This window comes from Diplodia corticola, assembly GCF_001883845.1.
Source record: "Diplodia corticola strain CBS 112549 chromosome Unknown scaffold56, whole genome shotgun sequence".
Classification (NCBI taxonomy): Eukaryota; Fungi; Ascomycota; class Dothideomycetes; order Botryosphaeriales; family Botryosphaeriaceae; genus Diplodia; species Diplodia corticola.
In genome coordinates, this window is record NW_017971535.1 from 120,759 (window position 1) to 147,327 (window position 26,569).

The 26,569-nt window shown below is 60.9% G+C and overlaps 8 protein-coding genes across 8 annotated transcripts; 4 read left to right on the plus strand and 4 right to left on the minus strand.

The window, feature by feature from the left end:
* Nucleotides 1–10: 10 nt before the first annotated feature.
* Nucleotides 11–2,118, plus strand: BKCO1_5600041 (protein dml1; the record flags this gene model as incomplete). The annotated part of the gene is made up of 5 exons (XM_020277402.1): nucleotides 11–82; nucleotides 145–365; nucleotides 576–839; nucleotides 914–1,786; nucleotides 1,842–2,118. The coding sequence occupies 5 exons, from the start codon at nucleotides 11–13 to the stop codon at nucleotides 2,116–2,118; spliced, it is 1,707 nt and encodes a 568-aa protein (XP_020126995.1).
* A 790-nt stretch (nucleotides 2,119–2,908) lies between these two features.
* Nucleotides 2,909–5,669, plus strand: BKCO1_5600042 (beta-glucosidase; the record flags this gene model as incomplete). Its single annotated transcript, XM_020277403.1, has 4 exons — nucleotides 2,909–2,978; nucleotides 3,029–3,635; nucleotides 3,691–4,726; nucleotides 4,827–5,669. 4 exons carry the CDS (start codon nucleotides 2,909–2,911, stop codon nucleotides 5,667–5,669), a joined length of 2,556 nt encoding a protein of 851 aa, XP_020127035.1.
* Nucleotides 5,670–7,524: 1,855 nt separating this feature from the next.
* BKCO1_5600043 (uncharacterized protein) lies at nucleotides 7,525–9,212 on the minus strand (the record flags this gene model as incomplete). The annotated part of the gene is made up of 2 exons (XM_020277404.1): nucleotides 7,525–8,545; nucleotides 8,596–9,212. The coding sequence occupies 2 exons, from the start codon at nucleotides 9,210–9,212 to the stop codon at nucleotides 7,525–7,527; spliced, it is 1,638 nt and encodes a 545-aa protein (XP_020127036.1).
* A 4,280-nt stretch (nucleotides 9,213–13,492) lies between these two features.
* Nucleotides 13,493–16,354, minus strand: BKCO1_5600044 (zinc finger ccch-type protein; the record flags this gene model as incomplete). The annotated part of the gene is made up of 2 exons (XM_020277405.1): nucleotides 13,493–15,762; nucleotides 15,814–16,354. The coding sequence occupies 2 exons, from the start codon at nucleotides 16,352–16,354 to the stop codon at nucleotides 13,493–13,495; spliced, it is 2,811 nt and encodes a 936-aa protein (XP_020126996.1).
* A 712-nt stretch (nucleotides 16,355–17,066) lies between these two features.
* On the plus strand, nucleotides 17,067–18,121 carry BKCO1_5600045 (ubiquitin carboxyl-terminal hydrolase l5; the record flags this gene model as incomplete). Its single annotated transcript, XM_020277406.1, has 3 exons — nucleotides 17,067–17,102; nucleotides 17,161–17,496; nucleotides 17,552–18,121. 3 exons carry the CDS (start codon nucleotides 17,067–17,069, stop codon nucleotides 18,119–18,121), a joined length of 942 nt encoding a protein of 313 aa, XP_020126997.1.
* A 1,402-nt stretch (nucleotides 18,122–19,523) lies between these two features.
* BKCO1_5600046 (uncharacterized protein) lies at nucleotides 19,524–21,897 on the plus strand (the record flags this gene model as incomplete). The annotated part of the gene is made up of 2 exons (XM_020277407.1): nucleotides 19,524–19,762; nucleotides 19,818–21,897. The coding sequence occupies 2 exons, from the start codon at nucleotides 19,524–19,526 to the stop codon at nucleotides 21,895–21,897; spliced, it is 2,319 nt and encodes a 772-aa protein (XP_020126998.1).
* An 876-nt stretch (nucleotides 21,898–22,773) lies between these two features.
* BKCO1_5600047 (cyclohexanone monooxygenase) lies at nucleotides 22,774–24,610 on the minus strand (the record flags this gene model as incomplete). The annotated part of the gene is made up of 2 exons (XM_020277408.1): nucleotides 22,774–23,348; nucleotides 23,479–24,610. 2 exons carry the CDS (start codon nucleotides 24,608–24,610, stop codon nucleotides 22,774–22,776), a joined length of 1,707 nt encoding a protein of 568 aa, XP_020126999.1.
* Nucleotides 24,611–25,985: 1,375 nt separating this feature from the next.
* BKCO1_5600048 (uncharacterized protein) lies at nucleotides 25,986–26,468 on the minus strand (the record flags this gene model as incomplete). Its single annotated transcript, XM_020277409.1, has 1 exon — nucleotides 25,986–26,468. One exon carries the CDS (start codon nucleotides 26,466–26,468, stop codon nucleotides 25,986–25,988), a length of 483 nt encoding a protein of 160 aa, XP_020127044.1.
* Nucleotides 26,469–26,569: the final 101 nt, after the last annotated feature.

Consider the following 26,569-nt stretch of genomic DNA (forward strand, 5'->3'; position numbering starts at 1 on the left):
CACCGCAGCCATGCACGAAATCGTGACACTACAGTTCGGCCAGCAGGCCAACTACCTCGGTACGCACTTCTGGAATGCCCAGGTACATGCCCTCTGCCTTCAGCTCGAGCGTGAGAAACATTCCACTCACATTGCCTCGCGCAGGAGTCGTATTTCACGTACGACGACCCGGAAAAAGGGAATGCAACAGCCGCAGAGCCGTCGCCTGTGGACCACGACATCCACTTCAGGCCTGGCATCGGCGCCGATGGCTCGGATACCTTCATGCCCCGCGCGGTGATTTATGACCTCAAGGGTGCGTTTGGCAGCTTGCGGAAGATTAATGCCCTCTACGAAACCGAGGATGACGGGAATGCGGCGTTGTGGTAAGTTTTCTTTTTTTTTTTCCGTTAGACATTGCTTCACTGTTTCGTCCTATTTCCTTTTTCATTTCCCCTCTCGAAAGAGCAGAGCCCAGAGTTGAAAGCGAGCTTTCTTTCCTACACAGCCGGCGAGCAGCGGGGCATCCTTTAGGAATCATAGTTTCTACCACACCTCCGATTCTACACTGACTCTCTTCATCTCCATCCTGAAAGGCCCGGTACCACAGTCACCCACCGGGCGCCCGCCATCCCGCCGAGCGCGTACCAGCAAGCCCTCGACACGGGCCTACAGCCGCCCGCGCTGACCAAGGAAACGGTGCGGTACTGGTCCGACTACAACCGGGTCTACTATCACCCGAAAGGGCTGATCCAGCTGCACGAGTACGAGCTGCAGTCGCAGTTGATGCCGTTCGAGAGCTGGGCCGTGGGCGACGAGCTCTTCGACGGCCTGGACAAGGAGCACGACCTGCTCGACCGGTACGTCCCAACCCCCATCCTAAAAAACGACAAGCCAACCCACCCACCCAACCCACTCACTCACCCTCCACCAGCGACCTCCGCCCCTTCCTCGAAGAATGCGACCAACTCCAAGGCCTCCAACTCCTCACCTCCATCGACGACGCCTGGGGCGGCTTCTCCTCGCGCTACGCCGAGCGCCTCCGCGACGACTTCGGCAAGCTCAGCATCTGGGTCTGGGGGCTGGAAGAAGAAGCAGCAGAAAAAAAATCCCGGTCCCAGCGCCTCGCCCAGCTCGCCAACCACTCCCTCTCCCTCCACAGCCTCGCCTCCACCGCCTCCGCCTACATCCCCCTCGCCGCCGCCTCATGCCCGGCGTCCGGCCGCCCGCCGCCAGCGTACCTCGACGGCGCATCGTTCGACCCCGCCTCGCGCTGGCACACGGCAGCCCTGCAGGCCGCGCTCGTCGAATCCGCGTCGTTGCCGTCTCGTCTGCGCGACCGCGGGAGGATGGCGCCGCTGGCGCAGATGGAGGCGGTGTTCGACAACGGCGGGAACAGGCGCGTCGTGGAGGCGAGGATGTGCGTGGAGAGGGAGGGGAGGCTGAGGGAGGTGTTGGACGAGAGGGTGAGGGCGAAAGAGAAGGAGCGGGAGGATGGGGCGGCTGGGAAGAGGACGGGGAGGACGGGTGTTGTGTATGAGGATGAGGAGGGGGAGGGGGAGGGCGAGGGCGGGGGCGGGGAGTGGGATGTGGATTTGTCGCGGTTGGGGCCGGAGGAGCAGGTTGTGGCGATGATGAAGAGGGGGAAGAGGGGTGGTGGTGGTGGCAGGAGGGGGGCAGGAGGGAAGAAGGCGCGACTGTTTGGGCGGGCGGAGGCGCTGAGGGGTGCGTGGGAGGGAGAGGGAGAGGTTGAGGCGATGAATCGGAGGGCGAGGGATCGGTTTGCGGGAGGGCCGATGGTGCAGAGGTTAGTGGTGCCTGGTCTTCTTTTTTTTCTTCTTAACGTTAACACGGTACGACAGATACACCACCCCCCTCCTCTTCCCTTCCTCCCTCGACAGCTACCCCCGCATCTTCTCCTTCGATAACGAAAACAACAACCTCGCCATCCGCACCGGGCTGTCCACGTCCTCGGCCACCTCGGGCCGCCTCCGCGCCATGGGCTTGCTCGTCGGTCGCCTCGTCGGTGTTGATGTGCGCGAGGAGTTGTCCAACGGGTTGAAGTCGCTGGCGGATGAGTATGAGGAGGGGTGGGATAGCGGGTTAGAGGACGGGAGTAGTGAGGATGACGATGAGTGAGTGGGCGAGGGGATGGATGGGATGAGGATCCTGGGGTTGAAAGGGTAAGAGATGGTTAGGAGAAGATGGTGAAGATGCAGATGGGTTGGCAAGGTGGAGGATATTGGTAAGTTGGTACCCCATCGGGCAATGAATATTCCTCGAGTTGATCTCTGCGGCTTCGGACTACACGGTACGTACTTATGATTCATGGATCGGGTGATTTGGTGTTTCGTTTCACTTAGGGCTGATGGCCCACACTGCGTCACCGGATGCCGGCCGGAAGCGGTATGGATTGCAATTGTTGCTGTCTCTTTCCGCGTCTGCCGTCGGCGTCGAGTAACGGGGCAGAAACGGTGACGAATGGCCATGAGACACGCGACCGGGTCGGCGGAAGTACATGCGGGCGAGATAAAGCAACGCTTGGTGGTGTTCCCACCGCCAGAGTCTACCAACAAAAGATCAACAGCCGGCATCGATCCGCGGCTCATTGCCGGAGAAATGGACATGATACAGCAAACTAACGGGATCAAGGGCCGGGATCCCGCTTATCGGCGCTGTGCCCCTCTTCTTCCAACGAGAGCACTGGACTACACGTCACTGCTCCGATAATCTTCCGTACCAGGTACACCGGGGCGCCTGGGTCCGTGGTGTTCAGGGTTATGAAGCCAGCACGAGATTTTTGCGAAGGGGACTACAAAACATGCAGCCCTCGCGCTGGCCCAAGAAAAGATAAACGCTCTCCTTCTTGTCTCTTGTTTGTTCCGTCCTGCTGTGCGGGGCGCGGTTCCTGAAAGATAAAACCACAAGCATGGCGCCCATAGACATTGACGACGCCCTCTCCAAGCTCGACGTGAGCGAAAAGGTCGAGCTGCTCTCTGGTGCGTATCAACCACATACGAAAAAGAAAACACAGTACCAACACACTCAGGCATCGACTTCTGGCACACCAAACCCATCCCCCGCCTTGGCATCCCCTCGATCCGCACCTCGGACGGCCCCAATGGCGTGCGCGGCACCCGCTTCTTCAACGGCGTCCCCGCCGCCTGCTTCCCGTGCGGCACCGCCCTCGCCGCCACCTGGGACCTGGGGCTCATCGAGGCGGGCGGGACGCTCATGGGCCGCGAAGCCATAGCCAAAGGCGCGCACGTCATCCTCGGCCCGACGACCAACATGCAGCGGTCCCCGCTCGGCGGCCGCGGCTTCGAGTCCTTCAGCGAGGACCCGCACCTCGCGGGCATGATGAGCGCCGCCACGGTGAGGGGCATCCAGGAGACGGGCGTGGCCGCCACCATCAAGCATTTTGTGTGCAACGACCAGGAGCACGAGCGGCAGGCGGTGGATTCCATCGTGACGGAGAGAGCTCTGAGGGAGATTTATCTGATGCCGTTTCAAATTGCCCAGAGGGACGCGAAGCCCGCGGCGTATATGACGGCGTACAATAGGGTCAATGGCTGTCATATGAGCGATAACAAGGAGATTCTGCAGGGCATTTTGAGGGATGAGTGGGGGTTTGAGGGCATGGTTATGAGCGATTGGTACTTTCTCTTTCTTTCTCTTTGTCTCTGTTCCAATTCTTAATTTTTGCAACAGGTTCGGCACCTACACGTCGGCCGACTCGGTCAACGCAGGTCTCGACCTCGAAATGCCCGGCCCGCCCCGTGTACGCGGCAAGCAAACCCTCATCGCCCACAGCGTGCGCAGCATCAGCGACGAGACCATCGACGCCCGGGTGCGCAAAGTCCTCGAGCTCGTCAACCGCGTCGACAAGCTCAACATCCCGGAAAACGCGCCCGAGAAGACCATCGACACGCCCGAGACGGCGGCGGCGTTGCGCCGTCTGGGCGCCGCCAGCATCGTGCTGATGAAGAACGAGAACGGCGTCCTCCCCTTCAGGAAGGACAAGTCCCTCGCCGTCATCGGGCCCAATGCGAAGATGGCCGCGTACGCGGGCGGCGGGTCGGCGAACTTGCTTCCCTACTACGCCGTCACGCCCTACGATGGAATCCGCGCGCAGAAGGAAGACGTGAAGTACGCGCTGGGCGCCGTGGGCTACCGGAGCCTGCCGGTGCTGAGCCATCTGACCAAGACGAAGAAGGACGGCAATCCCGGGCTGACGGCCAAGTTCTTCACCGCGCCGCCGACGGACGCTGGGCGGAAGCCTGTGGACGAAGTCGCGGTCGAGGCGTCGGATATCCTGCTGTCCGACTACAAGCACCCGGCCATCACGAGCGACACCTTCTGGATGGACCTGGAGGGCACGCTGACGCCCGAGACGAGCGGGGAGTACATCTTCGGGGTGTCGGTATGCGGCACGGCCAAGCTGTTCGTCGGCGGCGAGCTGGTCGTCGACAACACGGAGAACCAGCGCCAGGGCGACACCTTCTTCGGCTCGGGCACGGTCGAGGAGACGGGCACGATGAAGCTCGAGGCCGGCAAGACGTACGACGTGTACCTGCAGTTCGGCTCGAGCACGACGTCCAACATGAAGACGCCCGGCGCCACCGTCATGGCGGGCGGCGGCGTGCGCGTCGGCGGCACCCTCGTCACCGAGCCGCAGGCTGAGATTGACAAGGCCGTCCAGCTGGCAAAGGAGGTGGACCAGGTCGTCATCATTGCCGGCCTCAACGTAAGTTCCCAAGTCCCACCCATCCCTCCTCCCCCTATCCAAACAACACACGTCACTCCCCCCAACAATCACCACATCCCACCACCAACACACCACACAGGGCGACTGGGAATCCGAAGGCTACGACCGGCGCCACATGTCCCTCCCGGGCCACACCGACGCCCTCATCGCCGCCGTCTGCGCCGCCAACCCCAGCACCGCCATCGTCCTCCAATCCGGCACGCCCGTCGCCATGCCCTGGCTCGACGCCGCGCCCGCCCTCCTGCACGCGTGGTACGGCGGCAACGAGACGGGCAACGCCATCGCCGACGTCGTCTTCGGCGGCGCCAACCCCTCGGCCAAGCTCCCCCTCACCTTCCCCGTCCGCAACGAGGACAACCCGGCCTTCCTCAACTACCGCTCCGACCGCGGCCGCGCCCTCTACGGCGAGGACGTCTACGTCGGCTACCGCTTCTACGACAAGACCCGCCGCGCCGTCCTCTTCCCCTTCGGCCACGGCCTGTCATACACCTCCTTCGCCTTCGCCCCGCACTCCCTCCACATCGACGACCCCGCCGACCCCGCCGACCCCACCAACGCCACCATCACCCTCTCCATCACCGTCCGCAACACCGGCCCCGTCCCCGGCGCCCAAGTCGTCCAAGTCTTCGTCGCCCCGCGATCATCAACCTCGACGATCGGCCGCCCCGTCAAGGAGCTCAAAGGCTTCGCCAAGACGTCGTCCCTGCCGCCCGGTGCCGAGGAGCGCGTCGCGGTGCAGATGCGCAAGAAGTACGCGGCGGCCTATTGGGACGAGCTGCGGCGGGCGTGGTGCGTCGAGAGGGGGGTGTATGACGTGTTGGTTGGGGATATCAGCGGCGGCGGTGGTGGTGGTGGTGGGGATGGGGAGGAGGTTAGGGGTGAGTTTGAGGTGGGGGAGACGTTTTGGTGGAGGGGGCTTTGAGGGCTTTGGGGGTGCTGGGAAGGGGAGGGGGGAGGGGGAGGGGGAGGGGGGGGGGGAGGGGGGGGGGGGGTGGGGGGGGGGGGGGGGGGGGGGGGGGGGGGGGGGGGGGGGGGGGAGGGGGAGTTGGAGGAAGGGAGGGAAGGAATGGAACGGAATGGAATGGAAAAAAAGAAAAGAGGGAAAGGACCTAGAGGGGTTGCTTGCGTTGTAGATGGATGGAGAGGATGGGAGGTCGCTGCGTGTAACTCGTCCTCCGTTTATTTTTTCGTCTTCTTTCTCTCGGAATACCCTGCTCGTACGACCTCTTTTTGATTTCCTTTTCTCTCTCCCCTTGGCTCCCGTCTGCTGCGAGCTCGCACTTTTGCCCCGGTCGTGAGGTATGCACAACAACTTCAGCAACCGCCTGCCCTGCCCCGACCCTTCATCAACCTACGGACTCGTGCTTCCACGGCCTGCCCCCCGCCCCTCGCTCGCTCAATCTCGACCGACCGACCGACCGACCCCGCGTAGGTACTACGATAAATCACCTACCAAGCCTCTCGCAGCAATATGCACGCGAAACAACAACAAACGACGACTACACGACACGCATGAAAGACACTGCGAACCCGCATATCACATTAGGCTACCTACCTACCTACCTACCTACCTACCTACCTACCTGCCTGCCTACCTGCCTAATGCACGCGACGACGAAGACGACGACGAAGACGACGACGAAGACGACGACGACGGTGGCGGCGGGGCGGCGGGGCGGGCGGGGGGCCAGGGAGGGCAAAGGGGTGGCGGTGAAGAAAGGTTACGTTACGGTACGGTATGGCTTGCATTGAACGCCATGCAACTGCATGCATGCATGCATGCGGTCAGCGTTGTACGACCGATCTGTGTAGAGAGGGAGAGGGAGAAAGATAGAGAAAGAGAGATGGAGAGAGAGAGAAAGAAAGAAAGAGAAAGATAGAGAAAACAAGAGAAAGGAGCCGGGCCGGGCGGTGAGGGGAGGGGAGGGGAGAGGGGGACTAGGTAGATTGGCGGGCCTTGGACGCAGCGGGCGAAAATCAGGCCAGAGTGGTGTGGTACCTATCTGTGCGGGAGGGGAGGGAGGGGCGGGTCGCCTTGCTGTGCCTGTCGCGTCACGTACGGGACCGTACAAATCCCAGAGGGGGAGAAATGCAAGACGAGAAACAGAAGTAGGTAGGTTAGGTTGAGGGGGGGAGAAGTACACGTCAATATCGGATGATGCGATCGACGATGCCCTTTCTGACCACCCGGCTTGCCTATATACCGCACATCGTTGACACCAGACCACTGTTTCCCCGTCTGAGCAGATTCTTCTACAAGCCGCGCATACGTAGTAGAAAAAAATGTTAGCAAGAAAACCGGGCCATCACATGAATATTTCGGAAGTACATGTGTCCAAATGATATGTTCAAGAGAGCCATGAATTGATCATCATTATCCGCGGCCAAACAACATGGGATCTAATCCCACGTACCAGTACGAAGCACACCCGTTCGTTGAATTTCATCCAACCAACTACTTCGATGAGTCGTCCGAATACAAGAAAAAAAAAGGGTAGGAGAAATCTAACCACTACCCGCCGCCTTCGATGTACCTAAGCGTTCATCGCCTATGTAATGTTCCCCCCTTTGCCACCCTTGAAAATCCAGATAAACACCCCACCCCCGCCCATTTTCCGTTTGGTGTGGTCGTTGGTATCGTAAAGGAGCGTGATAGGCCCGACACGTGTTTCAAGTGCCGGGCACATTAAACGGTGTCTCATGGTGTCGTCAGAATGGAAGAAAAAGAAACAGTATTGAACATTAAACCGTCGTGGTTCCCTTTGTCCGTACGGGACTTAGACGAGAGCGAGGACAGCAGCAACACCGGCCATGAGGGCCATAGCAGGCTTGCCGTTCTGAGCCGCCGCGCCGGTGTACTGGGGCGGAGCGGTGCCGGTCGTCGTGCCGGCCGCCGGCGTGCTGGGCACGGCGGAACTGGGCACCGGGGTGACGGGCGGAGGAGCGTAGGTGGTGGGAGAGGAGGGAGCCGGCGGTGCTGAGACCTCGGATGAGGGCACTGGAGCGGGCGCGCTGGGAGCGGGGGAAGAGGGTGCCGGGACGCTCGGGGCCGGCGAGGAAGGAGCCGGCACAGAAGGAGCGGGAGACGAAGGCGCCGGGACAGAGGGAGCTGGAGAAGAAGGAGCCGGCACAGAGGGAGCAGCAGACGAGGGAGCTGGGGCGCTCGGAGCTGGGGCGCTCGGAGCTGGGGCGCTCGGAGCTGGGGAAGATGGCGCTGGCACGCTTGGGGCCGGGGAAGAAGGAGCCGGAGCGGAAGGAGCTGGCGAAGAAGGAGCTGGGATGCTCGGAGCCGGTACAGAGGGAGCCGGTACAGAGGGAGCCGGCACAGAAGGAGCGGGCGACGAAGGTGCCGGGACAGAGGGAGCGGGAGAAGACGGAGCCGGGGCAGACGGCGCAGCAGAAGAGGGAGCCGGGGCAGACGGTGCGGGAGAAGAGGGAGCTGGAACACTTGGCGCAGGCGACGAGGGGGCGGGCACCTCGGATGTCGGAGGCACTGGGACGATAGTGCTGATGAGAGTGGTGCCAGATGAGCACTTCGCACACGACTTGGTAAGGGTAGTCGTCTGGTAGATGGTCGATGGCGTAGGCGTGATAATCTTGCTCGTGGTCGTAGTCTCCGGCGGAGGGAGAGGAGTCGTCCCGGGGGCGGAAGACGGGGGCACTGGGTACGTCTTGGAGGTCGTCACCGGGGGAGGGAGAAGAGTCGTCTCAGGAATGGACGATGGCGGGACAGTCGGCTTCGTGGTCGGGTGGGTGATGACGCTGGTGATGTACGAAGTCGCTGAAGTGGTCACAGGGCTGCATAGCAGTCAGTTTAGGAGCTTGTATGGGAGAAAAAGGCTGCTTACCAAGTAGTCGTGTAAGTGGTGACGGTCTCGGTGGTGGTGCTACCGCCGGTGCACTTGGGGCAAGGAACAGTAATGACCGAGGTGGCAGTCGTAGTAGAGACGGTGGAGGAGGTGACGGGGCAGACGGTGGTGTAAGTGGTCGTGTGCTCAGTGAAGGTGCTCGTGAGGTAGGTTGCAATGGTGCTGTTGGGGTAGACCGGAGGCGCCGAAGACGGGGGAGGAATCACCTTCGTCTTGGAGGTAGAAGGCGTGTAAGGGGGAGGAGTGTAGCTACTGGGAGGAGGAGCGTAGCTACTGGGAGGAGGAGTGTAGCTACTGGGAAGAGGAGTGTAGGTGGAGGATGGAGGAGGCGGAGCGTAGGTAGACGAGGGAGGCGGAGGAGTGTGAGTGCAGCCTCCCTTGCACGAGGTGACGGTGAGAGTAGAGGTGGTCAAAGTGGTGTAGGTGGTGCTCTCCGAAGTGGCGGTTACGGGACAGATGGTGGTAGTCACGTAGGTGACGAGAGTAGAGGTGTGGGTGCTCGGGACAGTGGTGGTGGAGTTCCACTGCTGAGAGTAGGACTTGTCCCAGGCGTGAGCGGAGCCCAGCAGGGCGAGGAGGGCGAGAGAGGCACGCATGATTGCGGAGTCTGGATGGAGGGCGCTGAGTGGTGGATAGCGACAGGTATATAACGAAGGCTTCAAGCAACCGTAGCGAGCGAGCTGCGTTGACGGGGCTGGATCAAAGCACGGGGCTGGCTTCTTGATTTACCAAAGTAAGCGGGAGGCAGGAGGAGGCTCTCTATATCCCTCCCCCGGGGCAGCAGGCTTTGCTCGATCGGTTTGGGGTAGGGTTGCATGTTCGGCAGGAAGCTTAACGGCTGTGACCTCATCCGGGTCTCATGAGAGGTGGAGCATTCCCGGCGCATTCGGCGGGCTGCAAGAGGCTGCATCCCGTATAGGAGACCGATGGGGCACGGCGTGGTGTCGGCGGTCTGGGGCGGTAGGGCACGCAAGCGGGGAGCTAATGCAGCCGGCTCAACAGCAGATGCTGGGCAGGCACCGCGGCGACCAGGATGCCTCAGCTCGCACCACTCACCGGACCAGCCGGCCAGCAAAACAAATATTGACAGCCCAGCACCGCGAGCGGCCTCCAGCGGGCTGCCACCTGGTCCTGGCCCGAGCAGGGCCCAATGGCGCGCCGCGCTCGTGTCCCGGCTCGTCCAGCACTCGGCAGCGGGCGAGACAGGCGGTCAATGGGTGTCGACGGCGTTGCTGCAAGCAGTGGGCGGTCCTCGTGGTGGTCTCGCCAGACGGCGCATGGCGTCACTGGCCAAGCTTTGGGCGGGCGGGGCAGCAGGATGGATTTACGCTGGCGGCGCGGGCAACCGTCTGCTCGGGCTGCACTGGGCGGTGGCTGGCATGGGCTGGGCTGGGGGTCTCAGTGGTGGGTGTCGGTGGCAAGGCGCTAGCTGGATGTTTGCGGACGAGACCCCAAGAATAGCTGAAAGGTCTGGCCGGCGGGCGGGCAGGTGCAACGGCAGGCGGCGGCCGCTACTTTCCGGGGCAGCGCAGCCTCCAACGTCTGCTTCAAGGTCACCCCACAGCAGGCTGCAGCTCGTGCTGCGTCTGGCGAGAGGGCATCTGCGCTGTCAGCAGGGCCGAGTGGTGCTCGTATGTATGCATGCAGCGGCATGGGTGGCAGCCAGACGGCAGGCGGGTCGATGATTGGCGTGCGGCCGATTGCTTGCAGGCCGGTCGTGGAGGGCTTCGAGTGGCTTCGCCTGCGCTTTCTCCTTTCATCGCCCGCCCGCCGCCGCGACCGAGTGCTCAGAAACGCTCAGAAACGCCTTCCACGCCGCGTGTTTCGCTCGCTCGCGCCATGCGTCGGCCGCCGGCCGGCCAGCAGTCCGTCTGCTCGTCCACCGTCGTTGCCCGTCAGCTCCGCGCTGCGTTCCTGCATCCGCCGCGTCGCGGTTGGCGGGCTCTCCGTCGTGGCAACCGCACCCGCGCCCAAACGGGCCTTTGGACATCGAGTCTTCGAATGGCGGCCCGCCATGTGCGTGCCTGGCCCGTTGCACGACTGGCGGCGCACGGCTCGAAAACGGGCACCGTGTCGAGATCGCCGCCCATCCTCCACGCTGCGCTAGCACGATCAGCGCAGTTTAATCTCACAACTGCACCTTGTCCGCCTGCACAAACCGGGCCCCAAGCTGTAGTCTGCCCCACACCGTCCGCACTCCAAGAACGGCGTACCGGCCATGCCGCCCGCTGTCTTGCCGTCAAAATTCTCATTGGCCGCTGCTCAACCATGGTTTCCCTCTGCCCATCACCGCGTGCATGACTACGGATTACTGACGGTAAGCTTTCGCCCATTGCCGCTTCTGCCTCAATTGCCGGCCAGGCCCGACTGTACCATTCTTTGTCCAACTCAAAACCCTCTGTCGACTGCCGACCTTCGATATTGAAGACAAAAACAGAGGAAATTTTCCTTCGTGGCGGGGAATGAGCCGCTCTCGCCTCGCACGCATGCGAGCAAAGGGGAAAAGCTACAATGAAAACTCGGATGGTGGCGTCCCCGACTGTCGCGTGAAGGAAGGCACGGGCCTCGGTTCAGCGAGGCGGCGGAGAATAATACACGTCGATGAGGCTCGATCGGGCAGGCAGAAGGCTGTAGAAGATCCATCTCCATCGTCATCATTAGATCCTTCCTGCCAGCCGAACCTCCTGAATCGGACCTGTCGACCGACCCATCCCTTCGTATCCTTCCGGGCCATTCGCTTCTGCCATTTGTACATACGAGCACGAGCACTCTCGTCCGCCTTCCCGTCGATAGTGCCCACATCACCGTTCCTTATACAGTCGTCTCCCCGCATGTCCCCCGCACTGCAACCGAACTGTCGCCTTGCTCCTCGTATTTGCGTTGCGCTGTGGAGTGAGGGGTAAGTGCCAGCCAGGTGCTGCTTCGGCTACCGGCCAGTCCGCCGCCGACCCGAATGACCACCCACCGACCTCGAGCGTGTAGGCCCGGCATGGATGATCGGCGGGAACAGACCGGGAAGCAATGCGCCTGTGCCGTCTGGGCGGTGAGAGTGGGAAAGAAAAGACGAACAGAAAGAAAACCGGTAATGGGAAGACCGACATCGGCCAACCGATCTACCTTGACCAGCTGAGAGGAGACACTCAGCGAGCTGTGCCGCCTCGCCTTCTTTCGGGCATGGAACCCTGCTGACTCACCACAACCGCGAGCTCATCGCGTCACCTCGGCCCACTCAACTCGCTGCCTTTCCCTCTTGTGTACCGTGCTACTCTCGATAGTCATGTGCGCTAAGTTGACCATCAACACAGGAGCGGCCCGGCGGCCCATCCGTGAGCATCAGGATCGCAGAGCACATGTCGCGCCTCGCGTATTCCGGATCCTCCCCCTTGTGCTTGCCCCAGCTCGCATCGTCTCCCGAAATAGAAAAAACAAGGTCTCAGACCTGCAGCAGAGTGCTTGCCCTCAGCAGTAATCCTACGTCCACTTTTTTTGTTCCCTCTCTCCTAGCCTCGCATGCATGTCCAATATTATTATGGACGGCACCGGCATGAGTTATGCATGTCCGTCAACCACGATACGTGGCTGATTCATCAATGCTAAGCCGTCATTTGGCCCCCCGCCATTCTATGTACATCTACCAGCCGTTAGCTTGTGTTGCGTTGTCACCACTCAACCCATCCCATCCCGCTCCGTTAAGGCCACCCTCGTTTTTCCCCCCTTCCCCCCTTGATCATCCGTCTGCCAAGAAGAGACTTGACATCATCACGCCGTTCATCATTCCACATTCGTTTCCCATCCATCATCCATGAGCGAGCTGAGATTTTGCGCTGCTATTCGACAAACCGATTCAAACCCTCCCGCTCATACCTGTCCTGCTAACGCGGCTAAAAACGCACGAGTGTCTCGAGGGCAATTGTTTTCTAACAGGCCAAACTCCAATCTCTATTGCCTTTTCAAACAAGTCTTGTATGCTAGCTGAATACGTATTCCTTTTTCCGCTCCACTTTTTTTTTTTACCGTGGGATTCTCAAAAAAGAAACTTTTCTTTTTGCTACAGACTCGTAGAAAAGGAAATAAGATGGTAGATGGCCCTAGAGCGTTCGTTGTATATCCAATTGGGTCAGGCAAGGTTGTGTGGTAAGAGAGCGAAAAACCAATAGAAAAAAACTCGACAAATCAAAGCAATACGAACGTACGGTGGGTATTTTTGTACGAAGCCCATGGTAGCGAGTCCCAGCAGCGTAGATTGTTCCTCTCCTCTTTTGGGTTTCCTCGATTTCCCGAGCTTTTATCAAAACATCTACATATCTCTCCCTCTCTCCCCGTTCCCTTGCCGCTTGGGTGTGTAAAGTAATAAAATTCAGTAAATGTGCAGAATGATCGAGCGGAGAAAATGTACTGGACTGTGGGCCAGTCCGGAAGAATGGGGTTCGGTGAGCCAGCTCGAAGGAGGTGGTCCCGTTTCTAGTGAACCACTCCTCAGAGTAGCAGTATCTCCTTCCCTCACTCCTCTTTATCTCATCAGGGTCTTGCTTTGTTTGTAATTGGTTGTGTAATTGTATATCTGTCAGTGCTGAGCCAGTCCGAAGGGGGTCGTTTGTCGAAGAAAAAGAACTTTCGACTTTTTGTTCATATCTCTTTTCAACTTTATCCCGGAAGATGGTGAAGATCTCCAGGACTTTGCGTATTTGCTATTGGTTCTTCGCTGGTTGCGTGGAAGTTCTAGTCGACTGTTCGAACCCACAAGAGGTGGTCGTATTCTTTGCTCTGCTTCTGCTTCTCAATCTCCGATGGCCTATCGTCGAGAAACACGATGTTACCAGGGGCTCTGCTTGTGAGGGTGCAAAAGAAACAAAAGAGCGACCCGAAGCCGTCATACTCACCACACCGGCCTCGACTGATTGTTGTTCATCTGGCCACCGTGGTTCTGTTGGCGCGGGGCCATGTGCGGTTGGGGCTTCCCCGCCGTCGTCTTATTGCTGGGACCCCAATCGTCCGCAAAGTCGACGGTTTCGTCGGCCAGGGTTGGGTTGTCGACGCCGGGCGGGGCGCTGCCCCAGTCGTCGTCAAAGTTGACCGGCTCAGCGGTCTCGGCAAAGGTCATACCCGCGCCGTCCGGCGGGTTACCCCAGTCGTCGTCCATCAGGTTCGTCTCCGCCTGTTGCTGCTGGTCCGCCGCAGGCGGCTCGCTGCCATTCGAGACGCCTCCGTTGGCTTGCGCCGTCGAAGTGTCTACGAGGGGCTTGGCATGATCGGGCTGTGGAGCGGCCACGGTCTGGACGACACTGTCGAATCGGCCGTCGCGCGCTTTGGGTGAGAAGATGCTTGTGACCGCGTTGTCGTCGGCACCGAGGTCCAGGATCTCCTTTTCAGGCTGGGGCGCGACGCTGTCCGTGTCGCTGTCAATGTCGCTTCGATCGATGTCACCTGATTTCCAGACCGTTGCGGTCGGGTTCCAGCTGGGGACATCGGGCTTCCAAATTCCCTTGTTCAGATCGAAGCTTGGGGTGGCCGTGGTGGCAGTAGCCTCTGGCTTCCATTCCGCCGCGTTCGGCTTCCAGCTCATAGTGGGTTGCGGCTTTTGATCTGCAACATCGGGGTTCCATGCCGCCGCCTCCGGATGCCATTCCTCCGCTTCGGCCTTGACTCCAAGAGGAGCTGCAGCGGCTGGTCTAGGCGCGGCTTCCGGAACCTCATCGCCCATGGTGACGCTGGATGCATCGTCCGCCTCACGCTCCGCGATGTCGACGGCAGGCACCCACTCGGCAACCTTGGGATCCAGGTTGTGTGCGCGGTAGTCACCCTTGAACTTGCACGGGTACATTCCTCGACAGCCCGGGCGCTGGCAGACGTGTCCATTGTAGCAATCAGACTTTCGGCAAGCGCCTTGCTTCGGGCAAGGGTAGCCCTGCACGATGACCTTTAGAACGTGGAAAAGGTCCGAGCTGAGTGGGTTGTGATCGAACTCGCAGTCCATGCCGGCTGCAAGAGAGGGGCAATGACCGCGGAGTTGATATGAATTGCAGGGCTTCCTTCCGGGCTCCTTGGCCATGGCATTGTATGCGGAATACTCTTCAGCCGTGGGACGGGGCAGGTAGAAGTCCAGACGGTCGCCGTATTTGTTGACCGGAATCAAGCCTTCCGTCTCGGGCGTTGGACGAGGAAGGTCTGCTGCAGTAGTGAAAGCGCTGGTGAATTTCTTGGGCCCAGGCCGTTCAGGAGGAGGCATGGTATCCTTGGCCTTGGGCGGCTCCGGAGTGTCTGATGCCCATTTGCTTCGGAGAACCTCGGCCGGGTGTGGTTTCGTCTCCTCTTGATGCCGGGAACCCATGCTAAGTTCCGAAATCGAGCCTTGCCTCTTGGCATAAGGAGGAAGACTGGTGCTGGAGACGGACCCGTTCCTGGTGTTTTGCTGAGGTCCATTGCCCCAATCCTCGGAGAAACCAGCGGTCGAAGGCCTCGGGCCCTCCCTCCAGTCGCCAGCGAATTTGGACTGGATGGCAGAGCCCTGTCTCTGCCTGGGGCCTTTGTCCCAGTCATCGGCCGAGCCGGCCGGCTTCTTCGAGCTTGCACCCCAGTCATCTCCATAGGCAGGTGGTTCCGGCGTGTTGTTCCCCCAATCGTCGGCGAAAGCGTTGCCATCCCGCCAAGATTCTTTGCTCTTGGTCTTGATCTGAGGCGGCTGGGGGGAGTCGAAGCCTGGTTGAGGATGGCTGAATTTGCAGTTTCTGCCAAATTTGCATGTATGCTTGCGCACGAACATAGGGCACGGCTTGGGACCAAGCGACTCTTCATCGAGACTGCTGGGTCCACTTGGCTCGTTCTTCGAAGTAGCGCCATTACTGCGTTCTTTGAGAGAACCATTGACCGGCTCTGGTTGGGCCAGGGTCGGCTTGCTGGCAGCGCCCTTGGTCGCAGCGGTACTGGGGGTCCAACCAGGGAGCGGAGCATCACGGAAGACGGAGGAGAATTTCTCAACCGGGAGGTCGAGTGAATGGTACTCTGGCTGGTGAGCGGGGGCTTTGATGAGGGTGATCTTGTCAGCCTTGCCCAAGTAGGGACTGAGGAGAGGGATGTAACGAGTATCGTGGCAGCCAGCAAAGAAGATGTGCTTGCACTGGCCAGCCTCGGCAAAGAGTCGGAAAGTCTCTACTCAGATGATCAGCCGTGTTTCAGTCCAGATTGCACGAGATGATTGACCTTCGATTTTGGTGAAGACATTGTCACTATTTTCTCCAGCATCAACATAATCGAAGTAGCCCTTGGTGCCGGTGAAGGCGGCAGCGAGCGGGGCAATGGAGCGGGCATGTGCGCCGACGAGGCTTTGGCGGCTCAGGACGTGGGAAATGGAAGCAAAGTTGGAGTAGATGCGCACGACGACGCGGCAGTGGTCGAGAGAGCCGATTTTACGCAGACGATCGCGGATCTCGGTGGCCAGAAGCTGAGCAGCATTGACGCCGCCCTCACGGCCGTTCTTGATAAGGTGGTCCTTGAAGGTGTAGCCATCGCCGTCGACCAGCAGCAGGACGAAAGGATTCTTCTCTTGGCCGCGGGCTTGGCGCTTGTACTTTTCGCGGTTCTCCTTCTCCTCTTCGTAGTCGCTGCGGAGCATGCGATAGTCCTCGACCAGGCTCTCGTACTTGCGGAGGATGTCCTGCAGCGTCTCGTAGTACTGGCCGTTCATCATGCGGAACGACCGGACCTGAGACTCGCAGGCATCCAGCTGAGCGTCTCCAAGCATCTTGACTGAGCGGTAGGGGATTCAATTGATAAGAATACGCAGCAGAGGCGAGACAAACGGGCGTGGATCTGTGGGACTTCAGCGCTCAATGCACAGCGGCAGCTAAGACGTGGTCGCAGGTGACGAGCAATTGGGGGCAGCTAAGACATGAGCAGGAAGCCGCCCAGCAACAGGTGCAAAGCTTGCAGTTGAAAAGCGTAGGTGAGGAATGTGGATCGGTGGAGAGAAATAACGTGCGGGCACTGGCGCGAGCGCCAAGCCCCGCAAGGAAACCGCGTCGCACCGTCCACCTCTGGCCCGCTGCAATTGGCCGGTCGCATTTGCAAGCAAGGCTGCAAGGGCCGTTTGTGATAACGGCCGCCCGGCATACTTGGGCAGTTGTAACTTGTGATGATGCGTATCGCCCCACGCGCCTCTGGAAACACACATCAAGCATCGGATCCATCAGCTCCGCCGGCCTTCGCCCTTGCGGAATAAGATCTATACTACGGATTACCCACTCTGCCACTGCACGCTTCGTCGCGGCTCCAATGCACAGGCCGCCTAGAAAATAAACAAAAAAAAAGTCAAAAACTTAAGCGAAAGCAGGTGACTGCCCGTTTCATGGCAAAACCGCGGGCGGCAGCGATGAGGCAATCGCCGCCATAGCTCCACGTCCGAACGCACGCCAACCCTCCACCGCCCGCACCTGTCTTTGCTACCTCACCAAGCCATGTCTGGAGGCTGGAACACTATCGAGTCCGACGCGGTTTGTGCGCTGCCTTTCCTTGCTCTTCCGCCTCTCCCGCTGACCCTCGCGCGCGCAGGGCGTCTTCACCTACCTGCTGCAGAACCTCGGAGCCAAGGACGTGCAGTTTGAAGAGCTCATTGCCCTCGACCCCGACTCTCTGCGCCAGCTCAGCCCCGTCTACGGCGTCATTTTCCTCTTCAAATACCCCACCGACGAGAAGCCCTCGGCCACGCCCAGGGACGGTTCCTTCGACCACCAGGCCGCCGAAGACATCTTCTTCGCCGCCCAGACAATCCAGAATGCTTGCGGCACCCAAGCTCTCTTGTCGGTGCTGCTGAACAAGGACGGCGACGTAGACATCGGCCCACATCTGCGCGAGTTCAAGGACTTCACCACGGCCTTTCCTTCCGACGTACGTATGCCCCTGCGTCTCCCGTTCCGTCGGCGCCCACTGACAGGCGGCCCAGCTCCGCGGCGAAGCCCTCTCCAACTCGGACCTGATCCGCGAGACGCACAACTCGTTCGCGCGCTCCTCCCCCTTCGTCGACGAGACGCAGCGCGCCGCCACGGGCGACGACGACGTCTACCACTTCGTGGCCTACACGCCCATCAACGGGCAGCTGTACGAGCTGGACGGGCTGCAGCCGGCGCCCATCTCGCACGGCGCCTGCACCGCCGACGACTTCCCGGACAAGGTCATACCCGTGCTGCAGCGCCGCATCGCGCGCTACCCGCAGACGGAGATCCGCTTCAACCTGCTGGCCATGGTGCGCGACCTGCGCATCCGCGCCCGCGACATCGGCGACGTCGAGTGGCTCCAGCGGGAGGAGCAGAAGCGCACGGCGTGGATGTGGGAGAATGCGCTGCGCAGGCACAATTTCGTCGGTTTCGTCGGCGAGCTGGCCAAGGGTGTCGTCAAGGCGAAGGTCAAGGAGGGCACGTACGATCAGTGGGTGGACGAGGCCAAGGCCAAGACGAGGCAACGCGCCATGGATCGCGCGGAGAAGGGGGCCCCGTCGGAGGCCATGGACGCTTAGAGCAAGACGCGTCGGGGCTGGGCTTGTTGTACTATCTTGGCATTAGCGGGCGTCTGGAAGGGGCGTCTCGGTTATACAATGATGTCAAAGGGCATGACCAGTGTAAAGGGTCAGGAAGTAAGAGTTTGAGACGGAATACGAGAAGCTTTGGCTCAATTGTGGCAGGTTTCCGTACCGTCACAAGCATCGTGTGGACGGGCGGTAACGTCAGTTGTAGTAGAGGATGGTTCACCAGTGGAGCAGCTTAGTGTGTCCGAGGATCCTGCCCTGAGCTAGACAACCGAACACATGGAACGTCACCCCGCTCAACGCCTTCCTCTACGCGGCATGAGCGGCAGGATCTGGAACAAAACACGCGTTCGGACCTTCGATTCTTCCAAGAGCCGTCTAGAAAGAAGCCGGCGGAGCGGTGGAGCTCGGATCTCCAGATGCGCGCATCATCACAGCGGGTGGATCCTCGGGCCCCCCGCATAAGCGCCCGAGCGTTCCCAGCCTCGCACACTGACGGGGAAATCCTGATCAGGGAATGACGACTTCTGGCGCCAAAGCTCAGACGCCGATGACGAGATGGCCAATACATTGGAAAGGCCATTGGAACCATTGGAACCATTGGAACCAGCAGACGGCTTGATGTGTTGTGGTTGCAGCGGGAAATGCACGCGGATTTGTCTCACCGGTCACTGCGGTGACAGCTGGTTGAGAGCGCCTTCGCAGCAGCCCAAGGCCGCGGCCAAACCGAGGGCACGCCAATTCCTGATGCGGCGGCCCAACGGGCCTGGCGGAAGCATGGCAGAAGGTGAGGATGTACGATTCAGACGGCACCGCGAGCGCAGGGCGTAATATGGGTCGTTCGTCTGATGGTAGGCGAGGCGAAAAAGATGGTGGCTGGGACGGCTCGGGCGCAGGTGCAGCAGGAACAGCAGCGCAACGACTCGTCGCACAAGATGCTGTTGCCGCTGGTGCTCGTTCCAATGGCCTCAACGGTGCGGCAGCAACGGTGGTGCATGGTTGGGCGTGGCGGCTAGGATAGAGCGGCGCCAGGCGAGGTTGCGATGCGCTTGGTCGAGGGTCTGGGGAAGGGTGGAGGGTTGCCAGGTTCGGACTGCGCTGGCGGCTAGTGATTGGCTCTGTCGTCAGAATCAGGCGGCGGGCACACCGACTGACGACCTAGTGCCGCCTCGCGCCCGCCCAACGCCAGCCATCCCGGCCGCCGCTCGAGATAAATGCCTACTTCCAGACCTCAGCTCTGCTACACCATCCAATTCCCCCTTTCGCTTCTGTCTGCCCGTTGTTTTGGTCGCTGGGGGTTTGTTGCTTGCCGTTGCTGTTCGTTTGCCCGATTCGGACCATCATCACACAACACCACTGCTGTTCCGCATTTCTGCCCCCCCACATTCCTGCCATGGCCGCAATCCACCTGAAAGACCGCTTCGAGGTCACCACTCACCCGGCCGTCATCACCCCCTTCGAAGACGTCGACGACCCACTCCTTGACGCCGACCTGCCCGTCCAGCCCGTCGAGCGCGACGACTACTACATCTTCGGTCCTCCATCGCAATCCTCCGACGGCCGCTACACCATCAATTCGCATAGCTCCGGCCGCGGCCGTCGCTTCTCCAACCGCACCCAGCTGACCGAGCCGTCCTCCATTTCCGACATGCCCTCGGACTGCTTCCCCCTCGCCCAACACCACCAGAAGCGGCCCACCATGGCCATGGCGAGCAGCCCCGCCATCTCCCCCACCAAAACCTCCCACCGCGACATCACCGCCTACCGCAGCAGCCTCCCCGACGCCGCCTCCTCCCCCGACGTCAAGCCCAAGCCGCTCCGCCACCACCGCAGCAGCCACCAACACCACCACCACCTCCTCATCCCCCACGGCCGAAGAAGCAGAAGACGAAGAAGAAGACGAAGACGAAGAAGAAGAAGTCCTCTGCCCCGAATGCCACGCCCACCTCCCCGCTGCCAGTACCGCCACCACCTCGACCAACTACTCCTCCTCCTCCACCCGCTGGACCATCAAAACCTACGCCGCCAACGGCCTGCTCGCCTCCCCCGGCGCCTGGGCCGCCGCCTGGGCCGAGATGGAGCGCGTCGACGTCGCCATCACCCCGCACCTGACGGCCGCCCAGCACCGCGCGCTGCAGCGCGAGGCGAGGGCCGAGCGGGAGAGGGAGAGGGAGCAGCGCCAGCAAGCAGAGGCGGCCGCTAAAGAGGAGGAGCAGCGTGCGGCGGCGGAAGCGGCGGCGGCGGCGGAGGAGAAGGAGAAGGAAGAGAGGGAGAAGGAGAAAGAGGAGGAGCGTGTCCGCGCTGCTGCTGATGCTGCCGCCGCCGCCGCTGCTGCCTCTGAGCTAGCGGCCGCAGAGGCGGCGGCAGCAGCAGCAGCAGAAGCAGCGCAACGAGAAGCCGAAGCCGCCGCCGAAGCCGCCGCCAAAGCCAAAGCCGAAGCCGAGGCCGAACGCGAACTCGCCGTCGCAGCAGCGCGTGCAGAGGAGCAGGCCGCGGCGGCGCAGCGCGCGGAAGCGGTGCAAGCGGAGGTCGAAGGGCGGGAGCAGGCGGCGGAGGCGCAGCGGCTGCGGCTGATCGGCGACGCGGCGGTGGCGGCGGCGGCGGAGCGGAGGCTGGCCGAGGAGCGGGTGGGGAGGGAGGTGAAGGAGGCGGTGAGGCGGGAGAGGCGGCGGGTGAGGGAGGAGAGGGAGGCGAGGCTGGCGAGGGCGCGGGAGGCGGAGAGGCAGGTTTCGCTCGGTGCGTTGGTGGCGAGGGCGGCGTGGGTGGTGCTGGCGGATTGGAGGAATTGGGTGTTGGTCGTGGGGTTGGTGTGGGCGCTTTGTGTGGGAGGTGTGAGGGAGACGGCGGATGTGATGGAGGTGGGTAGCCGGCTGGGGTTCGACGGGGTGGAGCTGCTGCCGGGTGTTGGCTTCGACAATGTGACGGTGGACCTGCAGCTGGAGAAGGAGGCGTTGGTCCTGCATACGTCTACCGTCACCGCTACCGCTACCGCTACGCAGACGTCGACCGCGATCGTCACGGCCTTTGTCCTCGAGACGTTGAGCCCTCAAGCCCCCGCTGTTGACGAAGAGCTACCGGAGGAGCCTGCCGCCGCCGACCACACTCTCGGTCGTATGGCGGCTCAAGACGTCGAGGACTTCAAGGACACCGTCTTCGCGGCGACGACCGAGATCCTCGCCACCGCTTTCGCGAAGATGGAAGCCATCATCTCCGCCCTGCCTGTTGTCGACGAAGAGCCCCCCGCGGCCGAAGAAGCGTCGGAGCAGCCCGCCAGCGTCAGCCCGTCCGACCTACCCCCATCTCCCACGCCCGTCGATGAAACCGAATCTAAGGATGCCGTCTTCGCGGCGTCGACCGAGATCCTCGCCACCGCCTTCGAGAAGATGGAAGCCATCATCGCCGCCCTGACGGAGGCTTACGAGAGCGAGACGAAGGGTATCCAGGACGAAGCGCTGCTTGCTGGGCATGACGACGCTTCTTCTTCTTCTTCGTCGGTTTCCCCGGAAGCGCCGGTGGGTGACGACAACCACGAATCCTTCACCCCGCCAACGGTACTGGACGTCAAGGCTGTGCCGTCGACGGACCTTGCGAGCGCCGCCGCCGCCGCCGTTGAGACTGAGAAGGTGCCTGAGGGGACGGAGGTGTGTAGCAAACGGTTCGATCTTGCTGCCTATCCAACGTGCGCGGCTCCCGGGACGTCGTTGAACAACCAGGGCGGAGTCGACTTGGCGTATTTCGATTTTGCGCCGGTTTGCTCGGCGTACTAGAGTTTCCATGGGCCGGACGACGTGGTGTCGTTTGCGGTTGGATGCTGGGATGATTACGGACGGAAGGGTGTTGTTTTGTTGTCTCTTTTGTCGGTTCTTGCGGGTTTTTAATGAGCGTTCAGCATGGCAACGAGTATTCTGGGAGTTTTTCTTTTCCTGCATGGGTAGGGAAATGGACGGGATCGGTGCAAAAAGGGAAACTTGACTTGGGAGGTGGGAGTTTTGGATGATTGTTAGCGAGCTGGGTGGATAATCATGTGCAGCCCAACGTATATTTATTCATAGCATCGACGTTTGAAGCCACTCAGAAGAAAACCAGATGGCATGGAATAGAGAAAACACTTTCAGATACCTCTAATTGCAATGGCATCGGAAGGAACCTCCGCGCTCATTCACATTTTCGTGCCTTCATCGTTCATGTTTTGAATGGGAAGCGGTGATTGATGCTTAAGGTGCCCGGTTTCCTGCGTCAATCGCTTCTGTCGGTTGGTGATCACAGCCGGGCACGGGAAGGAGCTAGTTGACTGGATGATCTATTAAACGCTGCTACTACATGGTGTTTATATAGGTGAAAGAAGAAAGGGGTACCCAACAAGGGTGTTCGTGATAACACGTTGTTGAAGATGTCCTGGTTGGGTTGATGATGACGATCATCCTCAACGTCATTGAATGTACGTGATGTCCAACAACTTCTGTTATCGATCGTAAAGAGCGACGGATTTCCAGGCCGGTATCACCAACTGCAACCCCCCAGACGACTCTCTGACCAGCCCACGCAGAACAACAACACATACCCCCAGCCCAAGCCCCAGGCATCAATCGTACACGGAGACCAGCCCGACCATGACCCATTCAAGCAAAAAAAAAAAAAACCACTCAGAGCACCGCCCGACTCTTCGCAAACGGCTTGAAGCCGCGCCACCCGCCCTCTATGACATCCCTCACCGTGTCACAATGCTTGCTATACCCCCCAAAATAAAACCTACACGCAATCGGCTTCCCGGGGACATTATGCCCAAAAATCCACGACTTCGTATCCCGGAACAAGCTCCCCCGCGACAACCTCTCACAAAGCTCGACCCACCCCCTCTCCGCCTCCTCCGTCGCCTCCACCACCACCCCGCCATCCCCACTACCCCCCTCTCCACCCCTCCGCGCCTCCTCCTCCCTCCTCCTCACCTCCTCCTCCGCCCTCCCGATCGCCTCCCTGATAAACTCGACCCCGCTCTCCACCGCTGGCGGGAAGTTGCAAAACGGCCCCTGCGGCCCGCCGATGGTGAAGAGGTTGGGGAACCCCGCGACGCAGAACCCCAGGTAGCTGACGGGCCCGTCGGCCCAGTGTTCGCGCAGGGAGTGGCCGTCGCGGCCCCGGATCCGGATGCGCGCGAAGCTGCCGTCGATGACGTCGAAGCCGGTGGCGAGGATGAGGAGGTCGAGGGCGTGGGTTTTTCCTGTGAGGAAGGGGGTTAGTGTGTGTGGGGATGAAGTAAAAGGCTCCGTGTGGGGGGGGGGGGGAAAGGGGGTTAGTGTGGGGAGGAAGTGATCAGTGGGTGATCTCGCTCGCTCGCTCCGCTCACTCACCATCGCTCGTCCTGATGCCGTCCGGGGTCACGGCCTCGATGGGCGTCTCCTGCAGGTTTACGACATCCACGTTCGGCCGGTTGAACTGCTCGTAGTAGCCGTTGTCGCACAGCGGGCGGCGGGCGTACATCTCGCGCGGCATCAGCCTCCTTGCTTTCCCCGGGTCGCGCACCTTCGCCGCGATCTTCCCCCGAATAAAGTCGCACGCCGCCTCGTTGGCCTCGCGGTCCGTCGTGAGGTCCGCGAAGCCGCCGAACATGAAGCGAAACCCGTTGCCGCGGGCCCACAGCTCCTCGAACACGGCGGTGCGGTCGGATGGGGACAGCGCGGCGTCGTGGAAGGAGCGCGTCGACTCGGGCACGCCAAAGGCCGTCATCGAGGAGCGCATATCCGCGTAGATGTCGTCGTAGTGCGCGTTGACCCACGCGCGGTACGCCGGCTCGACGCGCTTGTTGCCGCTCGGGACCGAGTACTGCGGGTGCCGCTGGAAGCTGGTCAGCGTCGCCACGGGCTGCGGCCCCAGCGCCGTGACGATCTGGACGCCGGTCGAGCCGCTGCCGATGACGCCGACGCGCTTGCCGGCGACGTCGATGTCGGGGGTCCAGGATTGCGAGTGCACGATCTGGCCGGCGAAGGAGTCGAGGCCGGGGATGTCGGGCCGGTTTTGCTTGGTGAGCAGCCCCAGCGCCGTGACGAGGTAGCGCGTCGTGATCTCGCGGATGCTGCTGGTGTTGTTGTTGTTTTCGTCGGCGGCGGTCTTGAGGCCGACGCGCCAGGTGTTGGCCGTCTCGTCGTAGTCGGCCGAGACCATTTCCGTGTTGAACTCCATGTACTTGCGCAGGTCGTGCTTGTCGACGACGTGGTTGAGGTACTTGAGGATCTCGGGCTGGAACAGGTAGTGCTCGTTCCACGGGTACGTCTGCAGGTCTTCCTTGTCCCAGGAGTAGCGGTACAGGTAGCTTTCCGTGTCGCTCATGGCGCCTGGATAGCGGTTCCACCACCACGTGCCCCCGACGTCTGGCGCGGCTTCGACCACCTTGAGCGACAGGCCCGCGTCGCGGAGGGAGTGGACCTGGTAGATGCCGCCGAAGCCCGCCCCGACGATGAGGACGTCCACGTATTCCGCAGACATGATGGCGAAGGCGAAGTTCGTTGGGGGAAAAAGGCCAGAGGAGCTCGACTCGATAAATAAAGTCTGGCCTGGCAAGGAAGGCGAGCTCTACCCGAGGTATATATGGTCGGCTGGTGCGCTTAGGGCTCTTGGGCCGCAGGGGACTGATGGACGAGGGGACACCCATGCTGCGCGCCCGTTGGCCAGCCAGTGGATAAAGAACGGATTGGGAAGCATCTTGATCCGTCTCTCCGCAGCGGGGTAATGGAGAGCTTTCGGGGTCAGAGGTGGGGCAGTCTGGGGGCCGACACTTCGATAGGAAACAGTCCCGTCCGCCTGTAACGCTCCTTTAACTAGGTGGCAACATCGAAACCATCTGAGCTAGATGGTATGAGTAGCCTTGTTAATCAGGAACCCGATCTCCGCTCAACAATACAATCCTCCTGCGGCCGAGTTTCTTCTCTTAAAGTTTGCGTCTCGTGTTGATGCGCATTGTCTTGACTGGGGCGTGGACGGTGGTGATGGGGAGTTCTGTTCTGTGTGGACGGTCGATGTGGTGGATGAATGCTGCCGTCTGGCTTACTCTGGGTCCATTGTGGTCATCCTTTTGCCTGAGCTGGAGGGGGCAAACTCATGTACTTGATTGAGTCCGTTGGGCGCTGTGAGTTTGGCAAGGATGTCGGAGTCGGACAGCATGGTTTTCTTCTTCTTTTTGGTGAAAACCATGTGCTGCCCAAGGTGGAGGGAAGGGCGGGGGTTCTGGAATATCACTGAAGGCGGAGGGGGGCACGGACTTGCCGGGTTGGGACAGGCTGCACAGCTGGTGGTCCGCGACTCGCGTGCCCCGCACGGCCTTATCTCTGCGGAGCTTGTTGCTGCGACGCCAAACATTTTCACGTGCATGTTGCCAGACGGCTGCATGGAAAAGACGCTGGCTCGACCCGACGCGCCCCTTCTCAAAAGCGACGGAGCGTGTTCAGAGCTGGGGTTGAAGCCGTGTTTCGCGTGGTGCGAGCATGTGGGGGTACGAAGGGCCCCGCAGCCGCTGTGCGCTGTACTGTGTACTGGCAACGGTCAGGGTAGGTAGTCGGTGAGGGCGAGCTGTGTGGTTAGCAGCACTGTCGCGTCCAGGTGTGCCAAGATCAGAAGACTGCGATGGGATTGGTAACGAAGCAGGGAAGATCAGCGAATCGAAGCCGCTACAGAACGAGATCCACCACACATTACAAACTTTCCCCAAGCCAACACAGCCCCATCACCCCCCTCTCGCCACGGTTCGTTTCGTCGTCGACTCGTACAGTTGGATGATGATGATGAAAGGTTTGGATAGTGATGCAAAAAAGCCCGCAAGACGCCCGCTTTTTCCCCTTTTTTGAGTGCTCCTGGAGAGGCGATATCAAGCCGTGGCGCCCCTCGCCGGGCTAGCGGTCCTGGACACGCCGGTGCTGGAGAAGCCCCACGGGTCGGCCCTCTCGACCTTTTTGTCGCGCAGCCAGTCGTGGTACCAGTGGGCCTTGTGCTGGTCCGGGTTGCGGTCGTACGGGATGCCGTGCCAGGAGCGCTGGCTGCCGGTGCTGCGCGCCATCAGCAGCTCCGACGACGAGCTGAGGTCGTCCAGCGACGACGCCGACGCCGCGAGGTCGGCGGCCGACGAGGAGAGGTCGGCCGAGTTGGCGAGGTCTATTGCACGCTCAGCCTCATCTTCCTCCCACTCAATGACGACGTAGTCGTCGTCTTCGGTGTACGTATCTGAAGCTGCGTCTTCATGGTGCGTGTGCGTGTGCGTGTGCTGCTGCTGCTGCTGCTTCTCGGGCGGCGGAGTCGGGGGCGAGTGGGTGAGGTGCGGCGGTTTTGTCGACGTGTCTTTGGTGTTCTGCATGGCGGGACGGGGCGAGGACGGGTCGAGGAAGGAGCGACGAATGGGCGGTCACCTCTTTGTCGGGGACCCTGAGGCGGAGAGTAGTGACTTGCAGCAGCTGC